The sequence below is a fragment of the Chroicocephalus ridibundus genome, chromosome 3 (assembly GCF_963924245.1).
Source record: "Chroicocephalus ridibundus chromosome 3, bChrRid1.1, whole genome shotgun sequence".
Classification (NCBI taxonomy): Eukaryota; Metazoa; Chordata; class Aves; order Charadriiformes; family Laridae; genus Chroicocephalus; species Chroicocephalus ridibundus.
Window position 1 is genome coordinate 30,508,869 of NC_086286.1, and position 23,127 is coordinate 30,531,995.

The following is a 23,127-nucleotide window of genomic DNA, read 5'->3' on the forward strand; positions in this document are numbered from 1 at the left end:
TCCCATTTATTCACATTAAATTCAGCACTGAAAATAATCTTTGTTTCAGCTTTGCTTAAAAATTCTTTTCATGGAAGTATATAGTATTAGAAAATAATTCCTCTCAAAAAAGGTTCAAAACTTCAGTGGGTTTTGTGGATTTGGTTTTGGGGGTTCTTTTTGTCATAGGAATAATCTCCTAAAGTGGAAGCCATTACAATTTTTTGCTTTTAATTCAGATTTAAAAGAGTCATGATTTCTGGCAACTGACCTAATGCTGTAAAGAAGCCAGAAATTTTAAGATGTAAACAAGTGCACCACATTCCAGCACAGAACACAACAGCAGCTAAATCTCCTTTAGAGAAGAAATGTCAGGCTTCTGAAATCCTGAAGCTGCTATTATAAACAACTCTCTATACAATTTTCTGTTAAAAAAATAATTTTAAAAGCAGCAACAACATACTACAAACTCATAATAACAAAAATCAGTGGTTCATGATTTATCAGGGGTTTTGAGAAAAGATCTACCAAGGCGGCATTTTTTCTTCCCTCTCAAAATCAACTTTTGTCTTACATTTCTCATTTCTTTAAGAAAAAAAAGTTACAATTTAAGACTGAAAACATACTTTGTTGGACATATGATCCAGAAACAAGATTTCACAAGACCATCAGTGCTCCAAGGCTCTAATACTTCTTGAACTGGGGTTGTCATAACAATGTGAAGAAAATTTAAAATAACAGCAGCACAACAACATAAAGTGTCCAATTAAGTTGTTCATTATTTAGTATAATAATATCACGAGGATATGCAAGCCTTTTCAATCGAGGTTTTATGGTCTCAGTGTTTTAAATTACATATGATCAATATGTTAGAACAGGAAAAAGGGGTAAAGTTATCAAAAACGTTGAATCTTGTCTAAAAGTTTTCTTCAAAATAACAAAAATTCATTGAAAAACCTTGCTAGAAAAGAGGCTGTGCAAGAAAATCCCAATTTAGGGAAGATATTCAACAGGCCATAAATACTTGCATTTACTTCAATTTTCCAATAAAACTTACTATCCTTCCTTCAGGTAAAATGAAAGCGACACAGGAAATGCCATAGAAATTAAGGACTAAGAATACCATTTTACCTTGACAGAAACTCACTAGCTGGCATAAAAGAATCTTCTTCAAAACCTCCCATTCCCACAGCCTATAAATTAGGCTTCTCACCTTTTGGAGCAGAAAAGATTTCTGCTATGGATCCTAAAATACTTAGTGCAGAAAATCTGGTTGGGTGTGATGAACCGGGAAACAGCACCTCAAAAAGTCTATCACATACAGAGGACATGAAATCCTGGAAATCACAAGAAAAATTTTATGGCAGTTTACTCGCTGCTCTACAAACAAAAGTCTAAGTAACTGAATTAAGGACATTCTGCTTTGCGTGTTACCCAAAATATTATGACCTTACAGTTAATTTTGGAAGAATGGGAGGCCTACCTCTGTAATACTGACAAATCTCTTGTTTCCTAGAGTACAGTAAAGGCTGGGCAATGATTTGGTTTTTACAAGAAAATAGTTTTCCTTTCCCACTCCCACAAAAAGATGGCCACTGTATCAAAACCTTGCAAATTAGTTGCACAAGAAAAGCAGAACTCAAGACAAGAAACAGTTTAAACACAAAGAAAGTGATTATGCAAACCTTCAAATAAGAAAAAAGACAAATACAACAGAAGCCTTCATACAGAAGCCCTCATGCTGAAGCACTGCCATTCATCCTCTCACTAATCATTCTGGAGAGCTAGAAAAAGGCTGAAGCTCGACAGATCTCCATTTCAAGCCCAAGTAGCACACTTCCTTTAAAAATTGCTACTAAACTGCCATAGCTGACAGGACGTTTGCCTGCACATTTTAGTTTGAGTTGGGGATATTTCTGCAGTCATTCCCCACTTACTGCTGTTTCAGTTCACATCACGGAGCAATACTTCAGAAAATAAACTTTATTGCTTTTGGACAAAATTAACCTTAAAGATATCCTCCAGATATTAATGGGCACTCAGTTCATGAGACAGCAGTACATTCAGTCAAAATTTACTTGCATAAGTGCAAACAGAGTTGACAAGTTCCTCGGCACCATTCTGCTTTACGAGTTTCTTCCTTCTGCTACTTCCTAACACAGACACAGTTCCACTTACCCAGCAGTGCTCTCAAGAACAATGAACTATCTTTCAGAAATCTTATGCCACCTCTTTTATCTGTATCTCTAGCAGTCTAACTTACTTTATATTGCTGCAAAATCCCCAAAGGATGTCTTTTAGTTGAGTTTTCAAGTAACTCTTGCTTGGTTTTATTTTGCTCCAATTTATAAAGCACCTGGGAACTTTCTTGTATCCTGCAAAATAACTTTTAAAACAAAAGCAAAACATAGGTAAGGAAAGAATCCTTGACAGTTAAATAAGGGAAAGGGAGGTTTTCAGCTTATTTTACAGATCATATTGCTTGTAATTTTTAAAAAGTTTGCACACGGTATAACACAGAACAGATCCTTCTCTCTCTATTCCAAAACCAAGCTTTTTGCTCCTCATCTCCCTCATGACCAACCTTTTTCCCCTCCCTCTGCACCTCCAAAACATTCTTCCATCCATCTTCCCCCTTAAATTCATGCCTAGCCTTCTCCTCCCACCTCCCCATTTTCTGTGGAACATATGTTCCTAAGTAAAAAAAGCTCAATTAATGCGTAGAGTTTTTATACCTTCAGTGTCTCTTACAGAGTTTGACTCACCTCACGAGTGCTACCCCCAGCTCTTTTATTACCCACTAGTATTATTTCCTTTCTGGTTACACTCCCTCTAACAATTTTTCCATCTCGCATTTCTCAGTCTGCACCAGGCAAGAATGGAAAGAGATGGACTTCCCTTTGTTTCCGCCAAACCCATTCCCTCATTCTTCCCCATCCCAAATTAATTATTTTCTCCTTCCACGCTGCTTTCTTTTGCCATTAAAGTCTTCCAAAATGTTCTTTAAACATACATGGTTTCCTCATTTTACCCATATCCTTCTACTGTGATCTACACGCAATCTTGGCAACTTCCACAATGCTGACATGCTCAGTCCCTGCAGACTGTAACAGCACAGCCATATGTCATGCTGTCCCCTTAATATTCCTCTACCTTGTCTTTCAAGTCAGGTTGCTGAGGCTGTGATCAAGAGACTGAATTTACCTGAGGTCTGGCAAGTCTACGTAAGCACACTCTTTGTCCACAACAATGGCAACACAAGGCTCATTGCTTACTCTACGCCACATTGCTTTGCTATTGGTAAATATTTGCATATCAATTTTTTGTTTAAGCCATCCTTGCCTACAATGAATTATCACCATTCAGTTGGGTAACACATATGACATAGTCTTGGTCTTAGAGCTTCTGCTCTTTCAGATGAGCAACTTCATAACACACTCTGTAGAATTGTTTTTAAAATGCTGTATAACTAACGTAATAGGCACATCAGACATTGTTTATAGTTTGAAATTACCTTTCTCAGTAAAGAACCTATCTGTTGCCTTACTGAAGGAGACTGGCTGTTCAAGTTGTACATCAGAAAAAATTGAATCAGTTCCATTTCTTCCATAGACACTATTTCCGTGCTACGATGGGTTTCACAAAGTAAGCCTAAAGCATCAATGCAAACCTGAAAAATATTTAGATGTTAACCACAAAAGAGTTACAAGCACCTATGATGATACCTTTGTTTTAAAACAATGCTAACACAGTATTTAGGATCAAAGCAATTCTTCTAATTTAAAGACACAAAACAAACGCCCCTTTACCTGATTGTGCTGATGAACTAGACCCTGTTTTATACATTCAGTAGATACAAGACCATTGCTCATGATAGTTGAAAGTTCCAGGTGTCCGTGAGCCCTGGCTGTTCTTAGGCATGCCATTAATGCTCCAAGAGCTCCTCTAGTACTGCGAGAGCCTAAAGAAAATGAAAACCAGTAACAACTATAGTTTGAAACACAAACAAGGTACTAATTGCAATGCTTGTCAGAAACTCCTGATACTTCCAACACATGACCCCTACCCCCTTTTTATTTTTTACCCCATAATCCCCAAAAGTCAGTGTCTGTTGTAGATTAAACTAGTTTAAATCGCCTGGGTCTCAAAAAGCTTCACCTTGAACATGTAAAAGGGCTTGTGAGACCTCACAAGCTTATTTTAGAAATAGAATAAGTTATGTCAAAAACTGCAAGAGAATCATAAATCTCATATCCACATATTTGCAACAAAAAACAATGTGTAAAGCCCTGTTACTGGACATTCCTTTGTAAGAACTAACAGCAGAACAGAAAAATAGTAGGAAAAAATACTGATATATAACAAAGCTTAGCATGTAAAGAGAACAGGAAGGCACCCACAGTTTGAATACTAATTATTTTGCTCATGGCCTAAAGACACATTTATGATTACTATAAATTGCACCTTGAAATACCAACAGCAGTAACAACCATCTGGAATTTTTCTCCCAAACTAATTCTAATAATAAGAGATCAGAAATAATATTTCTGAGATTATTTAAAAAAAAAAAAAAACCACAAACAAACAACAATCAAAATTACAAATACAATATTTATTTTCTTACCTAGATTAGCATCTGCAGAAGCCTGAAGAATTTTAATCATGTAGCTCAGACTGTCAGGGCTACATTTGAGCAATTTTGGTAAATAGTAATCTATTATATAAGTAGTTTGGTCATGGTTCCCTTCACACAGTATTACTAGAAGAGGAGAAACCCAGATGTCATGCCACCGGTCTATCCAGGTGCTTTCTTGAATACTCAAAGTAAAATGGGCTTTGTGATTAGTAAACATGGTTTCCAGAAGATCACTAGCGTAAGGTGCAAGAGACTGATCATTCATCACGTCCAAGATTTGTACTGGAATTGTTCTGTCCAACTGTAGTATATTTTCGGTGCCCACACACTCCACAAGACAGCCAAGAGAAGCGTATTTCCCTTTTACATGCCATTCCAAGCTTAGCAAACGCTTTATCAGCCTTGCAAAGAATGGGTCTGGTTTTTCATTGGATCCAGTAATGGTGGTTTGGTGTATCTGAAGAAGATTCTTGAATATCAATTTGGTTTGGTGTCTAACAGCATCCAGAGGGTGTTCCCAGTGTGTATAAATGTATTCCAGCAGCTTCCCAATTACGTCTGAGTTACCATTAAGTTTGATTTTTAGATCTGGGGAGCCTGAAGCAAGGGCAGCCAGTGCTGAATTAGTCCAAATAGCAAGGATTCTAGACAAAGACGTTGCCATACTGGATTCTTTTAACCTTTTAAACAGAAGAAACAAAAAAAGTTCATTATTTGTACTTGTCAATTTTTTCAAAAATATTTTTAGGAGACAGGAACTATTCATTGAAGAAAAGGTACTAACACAAAAAGGAAGTGATTATGTTCTTGCATGCTTCTTGAAAATATAAGGAAAATTTTTAATTGCCATATAAAACCACAAAAACAGAGTACCACATGCAAAAACAAAAATCACAAAACTGATCTCCAAGGCAGGAGCAAAGGCTGAACTGAATATATGTTTTAATCTCTTATCAAATAGTGCTGGTAGTCCATTAAATGCAAGCAGTCAATGCTTGCAACCAGAAAAACAAAATTAAAGCTCATCTTACTTCAAGTATTCCACTCATTGGCGCATTTTGTTTTCTCCTGTACTTTTAAAAGCATAAGAGGCGAGGTCCTGAAACTAAAGTTTATCTGTCTACATGACAACTGATTCTGCCAAACTTTACCATCAGTAGTTCATAAACTAATCCCACTTACGTCTGGGAAAAAAACCCACATATTTCAGCATGCAAGAGAAAATTCTAACTTAGAACTATCTATGCAATATCAAGACATTGTATTTTTCAAACTTACAGAGTTATTCTGAATATATTAAAAAGATGACACGATCTGTGGCAGAAACTAATACCATTACACTGAAAACATCAAAGAGATATTCCACCAAGACCATATAAACCATGCAAAAATACAAGTAAAAAACATCAACCCCCTCCTCTCAGACATGAAACAATACAAATGAAAACACAGGCTTACTCTGAACTCAAAGACAACAAAACTGATGCGATATCTAATAATAGTTTCTCTCCATTTTCACCCATGCTGCCATTCTTCCATTCCAGCATAGCCAGTGCTCCGTGGCAAAGAAAGAGAAGGACCGAGTCAGGGAGTTCTTCTGTACACAGAGACCCACAGTTACTCACAAACCATGCTGGCACACCTGCCTGTTTCATTGACCCAAGAAGCAAGTCACTGACCTGTAATAGCAAAATAACACCCATTACAGTATCTCAGCATGGGGGAAAAGCTATTTTGTGCACAACTGAGAATCTTGGAAGATCCGAAGAGATTTATTCTACATTGCTTTTCTCAAATTCAAAACCCTAGTCTTATTATTTCATACGGCAAGGAGAGAATAAAGGATTTACACTCCAGCAAGAGACTGATACAGAGGTTGGCAAGTACTGCTATTCGTACCAGCAAAACCTCTGAACAACACTGGCAGCACTGACTAATGACACTATGACATTTCACAGTCTTTAGCGAAGAAATACACTTACCAAGGCAGGTAATTCTTCAACTGGCTCATACATAGCTTTAGTATACAGAATAACAGCAAGTCCTGAGGTAGTCTGAACAGTTTGCAGGAGAGTTGCTACGTGGCAGAGAAAGATGTTTTACATTAGAGTGCAGCAAACATTGTGTGCTAGAGCTATGTATCAAAATTATAAAGATGGTACTGAATTTTCCTAGACTACATGTAGTTGTATAATCATGAATCTATAGTGTGTGCCTGGATAGCAAGTATTAGTGAATTTATACTCTGGTGTAATGGGAAACTATTAATACCTTTTAACACGCAGAAAACATAGAACTGCCCGGTAAGACAAGGACAACTGTGGCAGAGCCTATTGACATTTATATTAAATTCTACCATACAAAAAAAATCTGTGTAAGAAGTAAACACAATTACTTATAGTGCACCAATAAATAGTTCTGATAATTCATATGCATATGAATTACTGGTAGGCACAGACAGTCGGTGAGTCTCAAAAGTATTTCTGTTAGTTTCTGAATTATTAGTAATAGCATATACCTTGGTTTTTTGTAGTAGAAGTTAAACTGCACACTCCAAAATTACAATCTACAAATTGTAGCTCATCAAAAGACCTACTACTGCTCCCACTCCCATTAACCTCAGCAGTTCAATTTCCATTCAAGCTAAACTAAGTTTTTACACGTACAAAGACAAGATGACTGACCTAATAAAAACATTTGGTTTTGAATGTTGCTGAGCTTACCATCCATTAGGAAGTTTGTGGAGCTTTTCAGTAAACTACACATACTTTGCCAAACAAAAGACTCATGGTGTTTCCAAAGACTTCCCTGGATATTTTCTTGTAATTTCTGTACAAGCATCATTGAAACTTTAATGGCTATCAGTAAATCGTGCATCAACTGAGTCTGAACAATACGATTTCCATGATTCTTTCTGTGGAAACAAAACCAGACAGACATGCACACAAAAAGGAAATGAAAACTACTCTTCACCACCCCCAAAAAACTACATTCTGCCAACTTCAGATAGAATTAATGGTAAAAACTAATTTATTGTTTGAGTTGACCGGATAAGTAACTATAGGAAAAAAAGAAGCAGACTCAAGGGCAGTGTTTTAAAATGAAGTTAACAAACATAATGACAAATTCTGCTACAGTTTCTGTGGGTTCCTGTGACAAACTTTCACTCATTTGATTCTGCCTGAGCACAACTGAACTTTTCCAGAAACTTTCCAAAAAGACCAACAGAAGACAGTGCTGCTCCTTCCTCATTTTTCAAGTAGTTCCTCCATGTGCAAAGCATATTTCTATGATCCAACCTTCTTCTAACATGAAGACAGATAACACGTAAACTTTTAATGTACAAAATGCTCCATTAAGCATCCTTCTTCTCTGGGTACATGATGAGAGACCACACTTCATGCAATGATGGAAAATGTCAAGATATTGACGACTGCTGTGACAGACTAAACAGAACATCAATACTGAATTAAACACTCATGGAAAGTGGAAGAGTATTACTCTACTTGAATTTTAATAAGTGTATCTATTAATTATAGTGTTCAGTCAAAATTCAGATAGCAAAACCACAACTCAAAGGCCTCGCTTAAAAGTAGTAACTCTAACAAAATATCAATGCCTTAAATGTTACCGCCTTTAATTTTCTTTCTTTCCTCTCTTATTTTATAGCATCATATCGCCACAAAAGAAAAGAAACTCATCGGCAGCTTTTTTTTAATTTAAAATATGTATCATTGTAAAATGTCATTCCCATCTTTCATCAACATATGGCTATCAAAGTGATATTCCAAACCATATCATCTTGCAAAAGTGAAATAAAAACAGATAAAATACAGCTTATACTGAATTTACTTGCCTGTTTTCTTCCTGTATGTCGAGTAACGACTTCTGCAGAAACTGAAGAACTAGAGAAAATAATTATGGTATGAATTAAAGGAGAAACAGAACAGAAAAATTCCAGCAAAGCAATCAAACATACACATCGTACCCAGACTCAATGACCCAAAGCTAAAGCAAAATCTCAAGCTGGTTTGTGACAACCTGGTACAAAACAAGAGTTTCCAACCCACTTGGCCTAATCCTGTGAGGTACTGAGAGTTCTCGTTCCTCAGTGAAAAGCTGAAATTACCAAGAGCTAAAGACAGACCAGCAATAAACATCTACAGGAAGCGGTAAACGTTACCTGCATGCTGAGGGCACAGTGCATCAAGTTATCCCGTATTACCAGCAGATCAGACTTCTGCCGAATTAGTGCAAAACACAGCAGGCCTGGGCTTGCTATAGCCAAGACTGGCGGTGAACAGCTCAGTGTTACCACATCTAACTTAATCATGAGGCAAAGGACACAAAATACTTCACGTAAAGTAGCATCAACACAGCCCTTTTCAGACTTGTATCGAGGGCTGCTCAATAAATCAAGATTGACCCCCGGAAATCAAAGGTACAACTCAAGGAAAAGCTTCTGACAAAAAAAGTACCATGTGAGGGTACTAGTTATTAAACATTAACAAGGAGGAAATCAGATTTGATAGATCTTTAGGCCTAGCTCATGTTACTTCTTCACACACAACCCTCCCCTCAGTAACCTATGGTGAAACTTATTTTACTATAAATATAACCTTACCTTCTTCAAACAGGTTCTTAATACTTGCTCTACCTAAAGGAAAGAAAATACATTTTTACTACTGAATACTAGCCAATGCTATCTATTTTACATAGAAAAAGTGTAAACATTCCTTGGGCAAGTAACAATCTTCAGCAAGTTAAACCAGAAGACAATATATCCAGTGTCATCCTACCTAAGCTGAAGTCCTCCATACAGGAAGTAAGGTTGTCCAGTACTTTTCTGTACAAATATACATCTGTGGTTTTCAGTTCTTCCCTAAGGCAGCATACAAAGCTTTGTACAGCTAATGTCATAAACTGTTCAGGAAGACCGTTTAGTGAACTGCAACAGTAAGAAACAGCACAATCAGCTCATAGTGAGGTGTTAAATAGCCACTTCACGAAAGTCAATGTCAGCTAAAACTCCATTAATAGGTCGATGTTGCTTCCTGCATGAAAACATTTTCTGCTTTAAAATAAACATGCATGTTCTAATTTTGCACCTAGAAAACCTGGCAAAGGTATGTAAAGCTCTGGCGTGCGACCAAATGCAAGATGGAAGCCCTGCACCTCTGAGTGGGACAACAAATGTTTTCGGACATAGAAATGAAGACAGCTAAGCATCGCATCTTAACAATGCTAAGGCTGTAATAAATTCATGAAAGAAACACAACAGTAATTTTGCAACAGAAAAATTTAATTGCAATAAAAATTGGCATAAGAAGCCTCTGAAGAGCCTTCTCTTGACATTGTCAAACTTGAGATTTTTTTTTTTCACAGAAGTATTTTAAATATCTACACTAATACTGGATTTTAAAATTCAAAGTGCTAATTACACACTACATTGTCTTTCCAGTAATGAAACAGACCAAAATAATACCTCACTTTGAAGTTATTTATCCAATAATATATCATATTATTTATAATTAAGATTTTTAACTAAGCAAGAAAGAAAAACTACATATTCGCAAATGTTCTGTAATTAATAAGCAATTGGTAGCACACAACAAATCACTGACTTCTAAGTAAGGAACACATTTGAAAAAAAAAAAAAAAAAAAAGGGTTACTATTCAATTTTTTTACCTTGCTAATACTTTTTTCAAGGGATTCTTCGCACCCAGTGAAAAATATGTCTCTCCCAAAACATCCAAACAGGCTTTTACCATGGGATCACATGCAGAGTTTTGATCCATCTTCTTCACCAATGGTATGATCTATAATCGACACAACACATAATCAGCAAAAACTCTGGATGTACACCCATCATTAACAGAGGCGGAATTCCCTCTCATCCAAGTATATGGTGTAAAACTGTCCTCACTTTACCATATCCCGCTGAGCTTCAGGTGTTCAATAATGTTCCAAAAACACCTCTAATACCAGAAATACATACATACAAAATTGGAAACTTGGTATCACTTCCCTTCCATCATTTCCAGTAACTGTAGACCTTGCTAAGTTATGTACCAGAACTACATTTCTACCTAAGGCATTTGCAGCAGTAACAACTGCTTTTTATCTGTTTCCAGGAATGTTCAAAACATTGCACAGTTTATTTTAGAATTGTATTTCACATTAACGCACATGACACACTGTCAGTTACCAAAACCCACACTAACAACAGTGAAGTCTTACTTGTTTAATACACTGGATCTGCTGGATGCCATCGCTCAGCTGTGCGCAGTGCAGAAGCAGAGATGCCAGGTTTTGCTCTCCAGCCTTTGAAAACACTGCATTTGGAAGAAGAGTCTCTTTTTAGAAAGGAATTACAATAAGCAGTATAAACAATACATACTTTATAATAAGAAATCACTGCTTAATTCTCAGATTTTTTTCCTGATCCACTAAACCTACTGGTGCCACAATCCCTTAAGTCACTTTACAATACCTTAACATCAATTTTTTTTTCTAACAAATGAAAACATAAAGGTTCACTGTAACTTAATAGTAGGCCTCATCTTCAGTATGAAGACCAGTTTCACAAAATCACAGCATGGCTGAAGTTGGAAGGGACCTCTGGGGGTCATCTGGCCCAACTCAACTGCTCAAGTAGAGTCACCTGGAACTGGCTGCCTGGGGCCATGGCCAGATGGCTTTTGAATACCTCCAAGGATGGAGATTCCCCAACTTCCTTAGGAAACCTGTGCCAGTGCTCAGTAACCCTCACATTAAAAACTGTTTCCTCATGTTCAGAGGGAACCTGTGGGTTTCATTTTGTGCCCATGCCTCCTGTCCCATCACTATTCAACACAGAAGAAAGCCTGGCTCTGTCATCTTTACATCCTCCTAAGCCTTCTCTTCACTAGGCTGAACAGTCCCAGCTCTCCCGCCTTTCCTCATAGGAGAGATGCTCCAGGCCCTTCATCATCTTAGTGGCTGGACTTTTTCCAGTATGTCCATGTCTCTCATGTACTGGGGATCCCGGAACTAGATGCCACACTCCAGGTGTGGCCTCACCAGTGCTGGCTAGAAGGCAAGGAGCACCTCATAGTAGCTTTAGTATACAAATCTTGTAATACTCTTTCTTGGTTTGTTTTTTTTTGTTTTTTTTATAAAGATCACTGGAAGCTTATCTTATCAAACAAACATAAAAAGCCAAAACCCAAACATATCAAACCCATAAAATAAAAGAGCATTTGAACAGTAGCTTTAAATCAACTACAGAAAACACAAAGCCTGGGAAAACACACTCAAGATGACCTCCAAGATCACCACTCAAGATCCCTTCCAACCCAACCTTCCAACCAGTCCCTTCTGCGCTTCTTTGAGATTCAGTGTTATCCCACATATTAAGACTAGTACTTCGGGTAGCACTGAATTACAGGTCTGCAAGCAGGATCACAAGTAGGACCTTCTACCACCTTCAGACCAATAATAAAACAAAACAAAGAGCTTTCAAACCAAAGACACAGTATTCTAAATGATTCTTTTAACTCTGCGAACATAAGAAGTCATTGGCATTACAAAAGAAAAACAAACCACAAAATACCAAACACACCTAAAACTCACAAAACAAAACCACCAGAAATAAAACATAACAAGAAAAAAAACCCAAACCGATCAATTTCAGTAGCTACTCAAACACATTTTACTAACAGAAAAAGAAACTACAGACATTAGTTCAGAAAAAAACACACTTACTCTGAAGTTTTTCAAGCTGCTGCTGATCAAGAAAGAATGCATCTACCTGAATTTCCTTCTTCTTCTTTAAAACCATTTTAGCTGATTAAGAGATACCTGCTCAAAATAAAAACAAAAAGCAAAAAATACCACGATGTCACATTGTTTTAAAGGCATAATTACAAACACTTCTTATGATAATGGTCTTTTCACTGTCCCAAAATGACGCTTATTGCATTACCTTTTTTTTTTCTAAGATTATAGCTCTCTCTAATTTTATGAACTTCAACTATTTCAACATTTTGTCCAAAATTCACCCAGACTTCATGGCACAAAATGGAAGTCACAGAAAACAGGATTTGCTGGATGAATGACAAACCGTCTCACTGGAGTTTTTACTGCACTTGTTACGAGGTTGGATCACAGTTCAAAAATATCATGCAGAAGCATGGGAATAACACCACAAAACTTCTGTTGCTCTGGTTTACTCTTCAAAACTCATTCAACTTGTATCAATGTAAACTTAGAACTGTGTTGCAAAGCAGTTTTGTTTCTTTGAAACATACCAACCAGTTCTGCACTTGCTGTAATGGATATTACACATAGCAAGTTATTTTTCTTCTTTAAGGTAATGGCAATTTAACATGCACTACAGTTTCACTGACTTACAAGCTTGTGATCAAGAAGGGCTGAGGTTGGAAGGGACCTTCGGAGGTCATCTGGTCCAACCCCCTGCTCAAGCAGGACCACCTGGAGCCAGTTACCCAAGACAATGGCGAGGTGGCTTCTAAGTGTTCCCAAGGATGGAGACTCCACAGCCTCTCTAGACAACCCCTGCCAGTGCTCAGGCACCCTCATGCCACATCTGGAGCTTCCTGATGTTCAGAGGGACCCTCCTGTGGTTCAGTCTGTGACCACAGCCTCCTGTCCTGGCACTGGGCACCACTGAAAAGAGCGTGGCTCCATCTTTTCTGCACTCTCCCTCCACATATTTATATATGCTGATAAGAGTCACCTGGTCTAGTGGGAGGTGTCCCTGCCCAGGGCAGGGGGGCTGGAACAAGATGATCTTTAAGGTCCCTTCTAACACAAACCATTCTATGATCCTAGGATCTATTACCTAGTCCCAGTTGACAGTGACCTGAAAGCATAACTTTTATTTTCCTTTTATTTTCTTCTAAACCCAGGTGGCCTTAGCCTTTCAGGCAGTGGGTACCACACGCTGCCATTCACCAACACTGCGGCCGTTGAATGGTTACCTCAGGCCGGGTGACCAACACCGCGGTCCCGGGAAGGCAAGACGCGACTCACAGCGCCTCACATCAAGATACCGCCGGGCCGGGCCCCGCCGAGAGCCCCTCGCTCTCCCTAACCGACCGAGACGCCCCAAATAACCCCGCGCCGCACGGCAGGTCCCAGCGCGCCACCGGGCCCTCAGGCCGGGCCAGGCCGCACCGGCCGCCGGCTCAGGAGCAGCCCCCGGGGCCTCTCACCGCCCTGGCGGCGGCACCCGCCACGGGAAGCGGCTGGGCCGCCGCCATGGAGGCCGCCCCGGCGGGGTGGGGAGGAGGGGAAGGGAAAGGCCGCCAGGACCCTACTCGCCCACCGCCCTTCACTCGCGGGGAGACTCACCCGCCGCTGCCGCCACTTCCCTTCCCGGTCCCCGCCGCCCCGCCCGCACCACGCGCCGCCCGCTGAGAGCCGGGGCCGCCCCCCGCCGCCGCCTCCCGCCCGCACCCACACACCGGGCGCTGCTGGGGGGAGGCAGCAGGTGCCTCCCGCTGCGGCTCCCGCGGCACAGTGGCCGCCGGTGCAGTTGGCCGCCGGGCCGGGCTGGGCTGGGCTGGCCTGGGCCGGGCTGGGCTGGGCTGGCCTGGGCCGGGCCGCGGCACGGCACCGCCGCCTGCTCCAGCAGCCTCCGCAGCGGGAAAGACGGGTTTCTTTGGAAAGAAGCCTGAGAGAGCTGGGGTTTTTCAGCCTGGAGAAGACAAGGCTCCGAGGAGACCTTACAGCAGCCTTCCAGGACCTAAAGGGGGCCTACAGCAGAGATGGGGAGGGACTCTTTATCTGGGAGTGTAATGATAGGACAAGGGGTAATGGTTTTAAACTGAAAGAGGGGAAATTTAGATGAGATATTAGGAAGAAATTCTTTACTGTGAGGGTGGTGAGGCACTGGAACAGGTTGCCCAGGGAAGCTGTGGCTGCCCCATCCCTGGAAGTGTCCAAGGACAGGCTGGATGGGGCTTTGAGCAGCCTGGTCTGGTGGGAGGTGTCCCTGCCCATGGCAGGGGGTTGGAACTAGATGGTCTTTAAAGTCCCTTACAACCTGAACCATTCTATGATTCTATGATAAAATAAATGCTTGTCAGCTAAAAGATAAACCAACGTGAAGGTGGACGGCCTTTGTACGGCAGGAGTAGCTTGCCTTATTCTAAAACACACCAGGGAAAATGGGTGGTAACCTCCATGTATCTGATGATGGCAATAGCTGGTGTTTCTCTCCGAGTCATTGCACCCCCTCCTCACTTCCTGAGTTTCCTCAGCAGTTTTAAATGCATCTTTCAGAGCTTAATTAGTCTGTGCCCTTGCTGTACCTGGCGGCTGGCAGCCATCCCTCCGCAGCCGACGATGTTTTGAAGCCAGAGGCAGCAAACCCCAGTAAAGCATCCAACATCAGTCAACCTCCTCCAGTCACCAACTCTTTCCCCTTTCTTTCCTTTCTTTCCCAAGGAGCAGAAAGAGCCTTGAATAAACACTTTGCAAAAATCCAACAAACTTCATTTGAAAAGCAGCCTCCATTTGTTTCTTTCCTCTCAACCATATATCTCTTGATCCTTTGCAACAGTCCTTAACTTGTCAGCACTTCCACATTTTCTTAAACTCCAAAATGAATATAACCCAGTTATTTTTTATAGATATAAGCATTTCATTTTTAGCCAGAGCATATTTTTTTAGGTCTTCAACATCTATGTCATGTGCCTTTCACGATCTTTCCAGGTCCCATATGAATATAATGTAAGTTTCAAGGACGTCATTTGCGAGCAATAAACTATCAAATGGGAATAGTCTTTCCCAAGTCCGTGAGTTGTATCTAGCAAAAGGGAAATCTTGCACTCATTGTGAAAATGGTTATTGCAAGGTGGTTATTGTAAAATGCCAGCTCAATGTAGCAGTCATGCTTCCATAAAGATTTAAGAACAACAACGTTTTGGTAAGGAAAAGGGTGAAAATATAACAAAACCCATCCCTTGCCACTTGACTTTCACCCAACAGTGATTTTCTTAGCAACGTGGAGCAGCTAGAGTCCATGAGACTCTGTTCAGGACTTCCAACAAACTTCTGGATCCCCCTTTAACCCTGAAGTTTCACAGAACCTTCTGACTTCTCACATGGTAATGGCCAAAGGAAATGAGAGAAGGTTTAACCATATCCAAACACACAGAAAATAATTCGAGTTTTTCTCTGTCAGTTGGTTGATTTTCCCTCTGTTTTGTGCTCAGGCATTTCTAGGAAACTGACACCGTTATTTGGCACTATGCGCCACAGTGACCTACTTAAAATGCTGGACTAACTCCAAAGAGAGATTTGAGTGCTCATATGTGATTTAACCTTCCAGCCAAATCAGACAACACATCCTTATTTAGTGTAAGCAAAGTCTCCAAACAAGCTAAGTCTCCAGTTCCTTGAGCTCAATTCAATACCTCCACATTTTACATTCAGTGGGATCCTCTTCCTACACGTTCCCCAATTTCAGGGGAACACTTTTCAGGGTTCCAGCTCTATGTATTCCAGCTCATTTTCTGTAACCCTACGGAAAACTTTCCAGCAACTTTCTGCTTTCCAAAAGAGCTTTACTCTCCCCAGTTTCTTTCCAGTTAGAGGAAGCATCAATGCCAGGGAGCTGTCAGGTAACACCTGAAGCATCCACGCTTCGTAGTGCAATGTAAAGCAAAGAAGTGTCGCAAGAAATGAAACAACAGCACACAAGACCCACACACTTCAATGGCTGTGTTCTCCAAGAGCACCAAATTTCCAATATTCAAAATAACTTATTTAGAACTAGCTCACATACCACCTCTGAGCGGCTCACCAGGCACGGGTTATTAGGCCCAAGAAAAGGTAAGTCACTCTACTTTCATAATTTCTGTTCTACTGGCTGGGAACAACAGTCCCTTGAATTACTGGTGGCGTGGCTCTGTTGTGCTCTGCTGTGTGCCAGAGATCTTGCAGAGACCAAAAAAGCAATCGCAGTGTTAGAAACTGGTATGGGAGAGAATAAAAAACAAAGTAGAAAGCATCGCTATGTCGCTGTATAAATACACCTACACCTTGAACAGTGTGTGCAGTGTCCATACCTACACAAAAAGAATATAGTAGGACTGCCAGAAGTGTGAGGTAGGCTAAGAAGGATGGCCAAAGGTTGAGAGGGGCTTCTCTGTGAAACCATTAAAGAGAGTGGTAACTTTATTCTCAAAGAGAAATTACTGAAATGGAATGCAACAGAAATTTCTAAAATCATTTTTCACTGTCTCTACAAAAGTTAAGGGGCATCAAATGAAACAAGCAGATGACACGTCAAAAACTAAATGATTTATTTTCACCTCGGAGCTCATTATCCTCGGACATTTTGGATCTCGAAATTTACATTGATTAAAAAGCAGCTGGACTAACTCATGGAAAGGAAAAAAAAAAAAAAGCAGAAGTTTCAAAACACAAAACTTCTCGCTCACAAAGTCCCTGAACCACAAAGCAACTGGAGACTGGGTCAGTATTCTCGGGTAATGACACTTAACTCCCCTGGGCACTGGCTGAGGGCAAAAGTCAAGAGACTGGACACCAAGGTAGACGGCCCCCTGCTCTGCCTGGATACAGCCATCTTTACTGCGATGTCTCAGCATCATTCTGCAATTCAGCAGAAGTTTTTTTCTAAGCACTGGATTTACGTTCACAGACGTTACAGTTTTGACAAACCAACCTCCACCAGTGAAAATCCCTTTCAAAGGAAATACTGTAACCCACACTGATAGAAACTTTAATGTTCAAGCTGTAAATTCTAGTCTTCTTGAGCTATGCCTATACCCAGTAAGGAGAATGTTTTATATTTTCTTTCAGAGGGAGATGATGAGCTTCTAATTTGAAAAGTCTCAGAAATTGATTATTTAGAGCAATATAGAATTTTACCACTCTGTGGCGCCAAACAATTAAAAAGAGGCTGTGCTTTTAAAGTGAAGCCATGGACCTTCTCATAAGCTGTATTTTTCTGATGTAGAAAAAGCCTTTATTAGTAACTGAAGTAACCATAGATTCTTCCATTCAAAGGGACCAAAGCAGAAATACCAGAGGCTATTTAGATAAGATGCCATTTTTCTACCACTGAAAGACAATCCATAGCCTTGAAGGACACGTCATGGTAATAACATGAATTGAACATGAATGATCTTTCTCCCTTCCCCTTGTCCACTTAAATAAAACCTTTAAAGTTGTTTTTTGTCAAGGAAGATAAAGATACTTTTTAATACTTTTGAAGAGCACCTGAAGATGATCTATTTATTTATATAACGGATTTGTAATTGCAACTAGTATAAACAATATCATGGGGACTTTTTCTCTATTGCAGGTCTCAAATATATATGTCATCCTTTCAAAGAATCCACATAGAAATGAACTTACAGAAGACATTGTATAATCTAAGATTTTTGAATCACAAAATGTTTTCTGGAATATATTTTCCAATTGTAGACGCACATACCAGCCTGAAACACATAAACTTAAATGGCTCCAATGTTTACCTATGTGAGAGAGGACCAAAAAAAGCTCAATGTGTCATGATGGGGGTAAGGTTCTGATCCAGCACATCAGAATCACCTTCTGCATATTCAGGAAAGTCTCATAAACCCAAAATGTTACATTCTGGTTGCAGGTTTGGTAACCACTTGATCATCTCTGAAATGGAGCTAGTGGCATTTTTTGGGTTAGCGTCCATGCTCTAGAGTAGATGTTTTGCAATACAGTGTTCATAATACTTCAAAACAAATTAGGTTATTGTTTAATAAGACAATCAGAAACTTCGAACTTGTTTTCTTGCATTAAAGTCAATTACGGACAGTAAAAACCACACAACACGCACATCTTCAGCCCACATCTAGAGGCTAATATTTACAGTCCACATTACAGGGGCAAATATTTCATGGTGTTTTGACTGCGGTTTACTTCTGTAGTGAGCCAGCTAACAGGTGATCATTCCAAGGTGCACGTACGTGGTCTTGCAGTTCGCTTCTACAACATAAAGCATACCAGTATTGTGCCTTTTGTGCACGTACTTGCAAGACCACCTCGGATTTATCACTGCTTGTCTGCAACTTCCATCAGTGACAACCGCAAGGAAAAACAACTCTCTTGCTAAGACTGTGCTTATGTGTACAATACTTTTCTGTGTCTTTGCCTGGAAGATTTATGGCTTTCCCTCTTGCATTCTAATTACAAAACAAAGTTGTATTTTGTTCTATGTGTCCCAGTTGTTCTACTGGTAATTTTATTCCCTTCAGTAAACTGAACAGATTCCAGACACCTCTACATACTTTACAGATAAGGGCAGTTGAGAGAAAATCCTGAATATCCCTATTCCTTCTGCCAGAGTATGTATGAGTATTGAGAGCTGCGTGACTGCAGAGCATTTTTATTATCTGAGGCCAAAGAAAATGTCAATCCACAAAATAAACTGAAAGAAACGTTCACTTAGTGAACAGGCTTTGCTCTCCCTCTTGCGGTCTAAGCATGTCGTTCACAGAGCCTCCACTTTTCCTTAGCTCAGTGCGCTCTGAATTCAGACGCTCTCAGCGCTCGTGGGTGTATCTAGAGAGAACGTGTCACTATTCAAGGAAACGATATGGCCAAAGTTTTCATTAAACACCAATGCTAAATCATTTTGTATAGCGTTAGGAATCAAATGATGATTTTTATTCTTTTGGCTAAATCTTTTAATCTAATTTTTTTTTTCCAGTTAATTTGTTTTTAATGTAGTTTGAACACTTTAGACAGGCAGTATTGCGTAGAAACCAATTCACTCCTTGCTATACCAGCAATCATGTTTTTAGTATGTTTTTCATTGACGAGTGTTTAAAAAACACATGAGGCACTTAGGAAACTACCAGCAAATGAAGCAGTTTCAGTGAAGTTGTTTGGCTACTTTAAGGTCACTGCAAGTAAGTGAGTGGAAAATTGGAGGCTGTACTGAACCAAATAGGAAAAAATGAAATTGTGTGTATAACCAGATGGGGAATATTTGAGCTTCTGAGACCTTTTTTTTTTTGCAAACAAAAAAATTGCACTTTAACTGACAAAGATGATTGCAAAAGAGCAGTTTACACCAGATGACTCTGTGCACCAACAACAGAAATGAACACTAGGCAAATGTTGAAGTGTGGCATGTTTATGCCCCAGAAGAATCTGTAAAACATTTGGCCTCCTTAAATCACAATCCAAACGAAATACAATCCCTCAATTTCAGTCCAAATCAACGCGTATGTGAGGAAGATCCCTGTCCGTGCCAGACTAATTACTTTTTCCAAATACTTTTTAATACTTCAGGCAGTCTTTTAGAAGAGAGATGGCTGGTTACCTGAGATGTACTCACAGCTCTTTGCAGCCGGAGGGGATGGACAGCCTGCTCCCATCATGACTCACCAGCACGTGCACCTGCTGCTTCACCCTGGCCAGTACTAAAATGCAAAGCATGTCATTCCCTGTTGGACATGGCAGCTCTGTGAGACCCGTTCATCCCGTAATATCCCCACCATTGCCCTGGTAACTGCACCGTTCCAACCCAACAGTTTATACTTGACAAATGACCTTCTACAAAAGGTGAAATTGCAGCAAGCTCCAATGTTGGAGCCAATGAACTTCAGGACAAGCGGATGCTTCTTCCTAACATAGTCACCCCTTCAGAAATTCACCCAAGGTCAGAGGGACAATTCCTAATTCACACAGAAATTTAAAAACCTGGGATGGGGAAGGGGCGTATGTAGGCGGGCCATCCCTTCCGACCAGGGGCGCACAGGTTGCTGTGTGGTCCATCCCCTGCAGCACCCACCCGGCTCCCCTCCGCCGGGCTCCCTCCAGCCCTCGCCGCACCGAGCGGGCCCTGCCGGGGTTCGGGAGGGAGTCCCGGCCGCTCCGTCCCCGCTCCATCCACCCTCCCCACGGGGCGCTGCCAGCCCGGCACCCCGTCGCGGCCAGAGCATGGGGGGTGAGGCGGCGGCCCGCAACCCGCGGCCGCCTGAGGCGGAGGCCCCGGCATCCCGCCCGCCTCCCGGGAAGGGTCCCCCGGCGCCGAGCGGCTCCCCCCGCCGCCGAGCCGCGCAGGCCCCGCCCGGGCGCCCCGCCGGGGGCGGCCCCCGGCTCCTCAGTGGCCGCGCCGGCCGTCGCTCAGGCGGCCGCGCCGCTCGCCGCCGGGATGGACGGTGGGGCGGGCGCCGAGGGGCGCGGGCAGCCGCGGCCCCGCAGCGCCTACAGCCCGGACGGCGCCCGGCGCGGCGAGCCACGGCCGGCCAGGTTTGACCTCCCTTTCGTTTGCCCCCTTCCCTCCCTTTGCGAGCGGGGCCGCGCCGGGCGGGCGGCAGCGCCCGGGACCCCCATCCCGGGCTGTCCCCCGGCGGGGTGTCGGTCCCCGGCGGCGGGGCGCGGCGGGACAGCCGGCGCGGTGCCCCCCGGGCGGCTCCGTCGGGCGTGGGATGGCGTCACGGTGACGTTGTGTTAGGTCACCGCGGTGCTCCCCGACTGCTGGAACCCCGGGGGTGCGTCCAGCGGTGTCCCCACGGCAGGAGAATGAGGAGCTTGAGGTCGCTTCAGGTCCCTCCAGGTCCCTTCAGGTCCAGGCTCCCCTCGTCCAGTTGGCAGTGCCATTGGCGCATCCCCGCTGTCCCCCAAAAGATGGGGAACACAACACATCTGCCAAACAAACGTGGAAAATTAATATATTTTTTAAAGATCTATGCTGTCAGCGTTCAGAATTTCACATAAAAATTCCATACCTAGGGTGATGTTGCACTGCGACCTTTAAAACTGTTGTCATCGGGAAAAGGATGCGAAATGATCTTCTGCGCTTTAATGCTGTTCGGTACACGCATTGGTGGGTGATCCATCGGTTGTGCCGTTCCCCAGGGAGCTGAGCAGGCAGCGGGGCAGTACCGGGGTGGGAGGGGGCAGCCTGGCCCCTGATATGGGGAGGGACATTGAGGGTCTGTGCCTAGTGCTGGAGTCAGGGAGCCTTCGGTGACCTCTTGCTTCATGGGAACAACATCATCGATATCTGGGAAGTGGCAGAAAACCCATTTGTAAATCAGATTTTGAAGGAGGTTTTAAATAGGTTAGCCTACAGTTTGTCTGAGCACGGAATTATGCAAAATGAGTCAAATGGAAAATAAAGTTACCAGTGTTTGGACACAAGTAAGGGCCCTGGCCAGCAACAAACCTGAGAATGACTTCCTTGATTCCCAAACAGGTCCACTTTGTGTCTCATCGTTTCCTTTCTCCAGTCCAACATTTACAGCTCCAAAAATATTTGAAAGTGGCCAAGTTTGGGTGCAAAGGGTGGAAGAAAGGGGACTGAAATGCTAGAGGGATGGTCCAAATGCGTTTGGGCTGGTGAACATTTTAGGACGGTGTAGGGAACCCACCGCGTACTGCACAAACCCACTCCTGTTGAGATAGAAGGACTTACAGGCTTTCTCCAGCAGAGAGAGGACCTGCAGAACATATGGACAGAATATAAATTCTTTAGTTAAACACAGTGTTTTGTTAAAAACAGAGGAAAACACTGACAGTGCGATAAGGAATATGTAAATTTTTAACAAGCTTCAAAAAGCCAGAATGTTGTTCCCTCCTTCCCCCTGAAATGTATGTTGATAATTTCTGAGCAGACGGCAAAGAAAAGGAAATTATATCAATCCCTTTGGGGAGAATGTGACATTCTGACTTCTTGAAGCCTATGAAGAGGTTTATAAACTTAAAAAAATGAAAAAGGCGAATTTAATCTTTCCAGACTTGTCAAACTTGTCTCAATTAATTTTTGATGACATAATTAGAACTTACCACTTTAATGTGCACTTTTTTCGTTTACTTTTCAAAAGGTTTGATTTTTATAGACTCGGGGGGGAAAACGGAGGGCTTTGCGGTGGGAACTGGAGCAGGAAGAAGGGGAGGACTCGGCTGTGTAGGTTCAGCTGCTGATTCAGAGCACTCCATTAAGCCAAGAGAGATGAACTCATTTTTTTCCTCCCTTGGGGAATCAAACAAGAAACAGGAAGTCATTGATTCAAAGTAAGATCATTCACTCCGCAATTGTAAACAGTGTGTTATTGCGCCTGTAAATATTTCCAGAACCCATTGGCTTGTTGGAAAATATGAAGTAAATTATTATAATCTCTAACAAACATCCCACAATAGAAGGAGTTATTTTCAAACTTTTTATCTGTAATGTTTATACAGTGGAATATTAATTAGCTCGGACATTGAGAAACTACTTGGCTGAACGCATTGTCTGCTGCCAGAAATCCATCTACTCAAAATGTTTTGTCTGTTGAAAGACAAACATTTTTAACTCCACCCTGTAATATTGCGCCCTACGAAAAAGCAAAAATTCTTTCACTACTTGATCCATTTGTGTTTTCACTACCACAAACACTGAAATATCCTATTCTTAGACAGATGTTGGCTGAGTTCATCTCTCTCTTATGTAGCTGTAATTAGTCAAAAAGGAAAAGCATTATAAAAACCCCTAAATAGACAG

At 41.5% G+C, this 23,127-nt stretch overlaps 2 protein-coding genes across 6 annotated transcripts in view; one reads left to right on the forward strand and one right to left on the reverse strand.

Annotated features, from left to right (window-relative positions):
- The window catches only part of THADA (THADA armadillo repeat containing), a 168,329-nt gene extending 147,701 nt beyond the window's left edge, over positions 1–20,628 (reverse strand). The window contains exons 1-15 of one of the 3 annotated variants that reach the window (XM_063328583.1): positions 19,960–19,982; positions 12,363–12,458; positions 10,857–10,951; positions 10,305–10,435; positions 9,415–9,563; positions 9,240–9,272; positions 8,472–8,520; positions 7,339–7,529; positions 6,598–6,692; positions 6,074–6,294; positions 4,604–5,295; positions 3,789–3,940; positions 3,494–3,649; positions 2,243–2,365; positions 1,193–1,316 (exon numbers count right to left, since the gene is read on the reverse strand). In XM_063328583.1, coding sequence (XP_063184653.1) covers positions 1,193–1,316; positions 2,243–2,365; positions 3,494–3,649; positions 3,789–3,940; positions 4,604–5,295; positions 6,074–6,294; positions 6,598–6,692; positions 7,339–7,529; positions 8,472–8,520; positions 9,240–9,272; positions 9,415–9,563; positions 10,305–10,435; positions 10,857–10,951; positions 12,363–12,438 — 2,287 coding nt within the window. In that variant the 5' untranslated portion in view covers positions 12,439–12,458; positions 19,960–19,982. Of the gene's footprint in view, positions 1–1,192; positions 1,317–2,242; positions 2,366–3,493; positions 3,650–3,788; positions 3,941–4,603; positions 5,296–6,073; positions 6,295–6,597; positions 6,693–7,338; positions 7,530–8,471; positions 8,521–9,239; positions 9,273–9,414; positions 9,564–10,304; positions 10,436–10,856; positions 10,952–12,362; positions 12,459–13,973; positions 14,016–19,959 lie in introns of those variants that run through there. The other 2 variants (XM_063328582.1, XM_063328584.1) reach the window with 2 other exon arrangements.
- Positions 20,629–20,679: 51 nt separating this feature from the next.
- The window catches only part of PLEKHH2 (pleckstrin homology, MyTH4 and FERM domain containing H2), a 59,160-nt gene continuing 56,712 nt past the window's right edge, over positions 20,680–23,127 (forward strand). For all 3 annotated transcript variants that reach the window (XM_063328585.1, XM_063328590.1, XM_063328586.1), the window contains exon 1: positions 20,680–20,891. In XM_063328585.1, the coding sequence (XP_063184655.1) occupies positions 20,794–20,891 (98 nt within the window). In that variant the 5' untranslated portion in view covers positions 20,680–20,793. The remainder of the gene's footprint in view (positions 20,892–23,127) is intronic.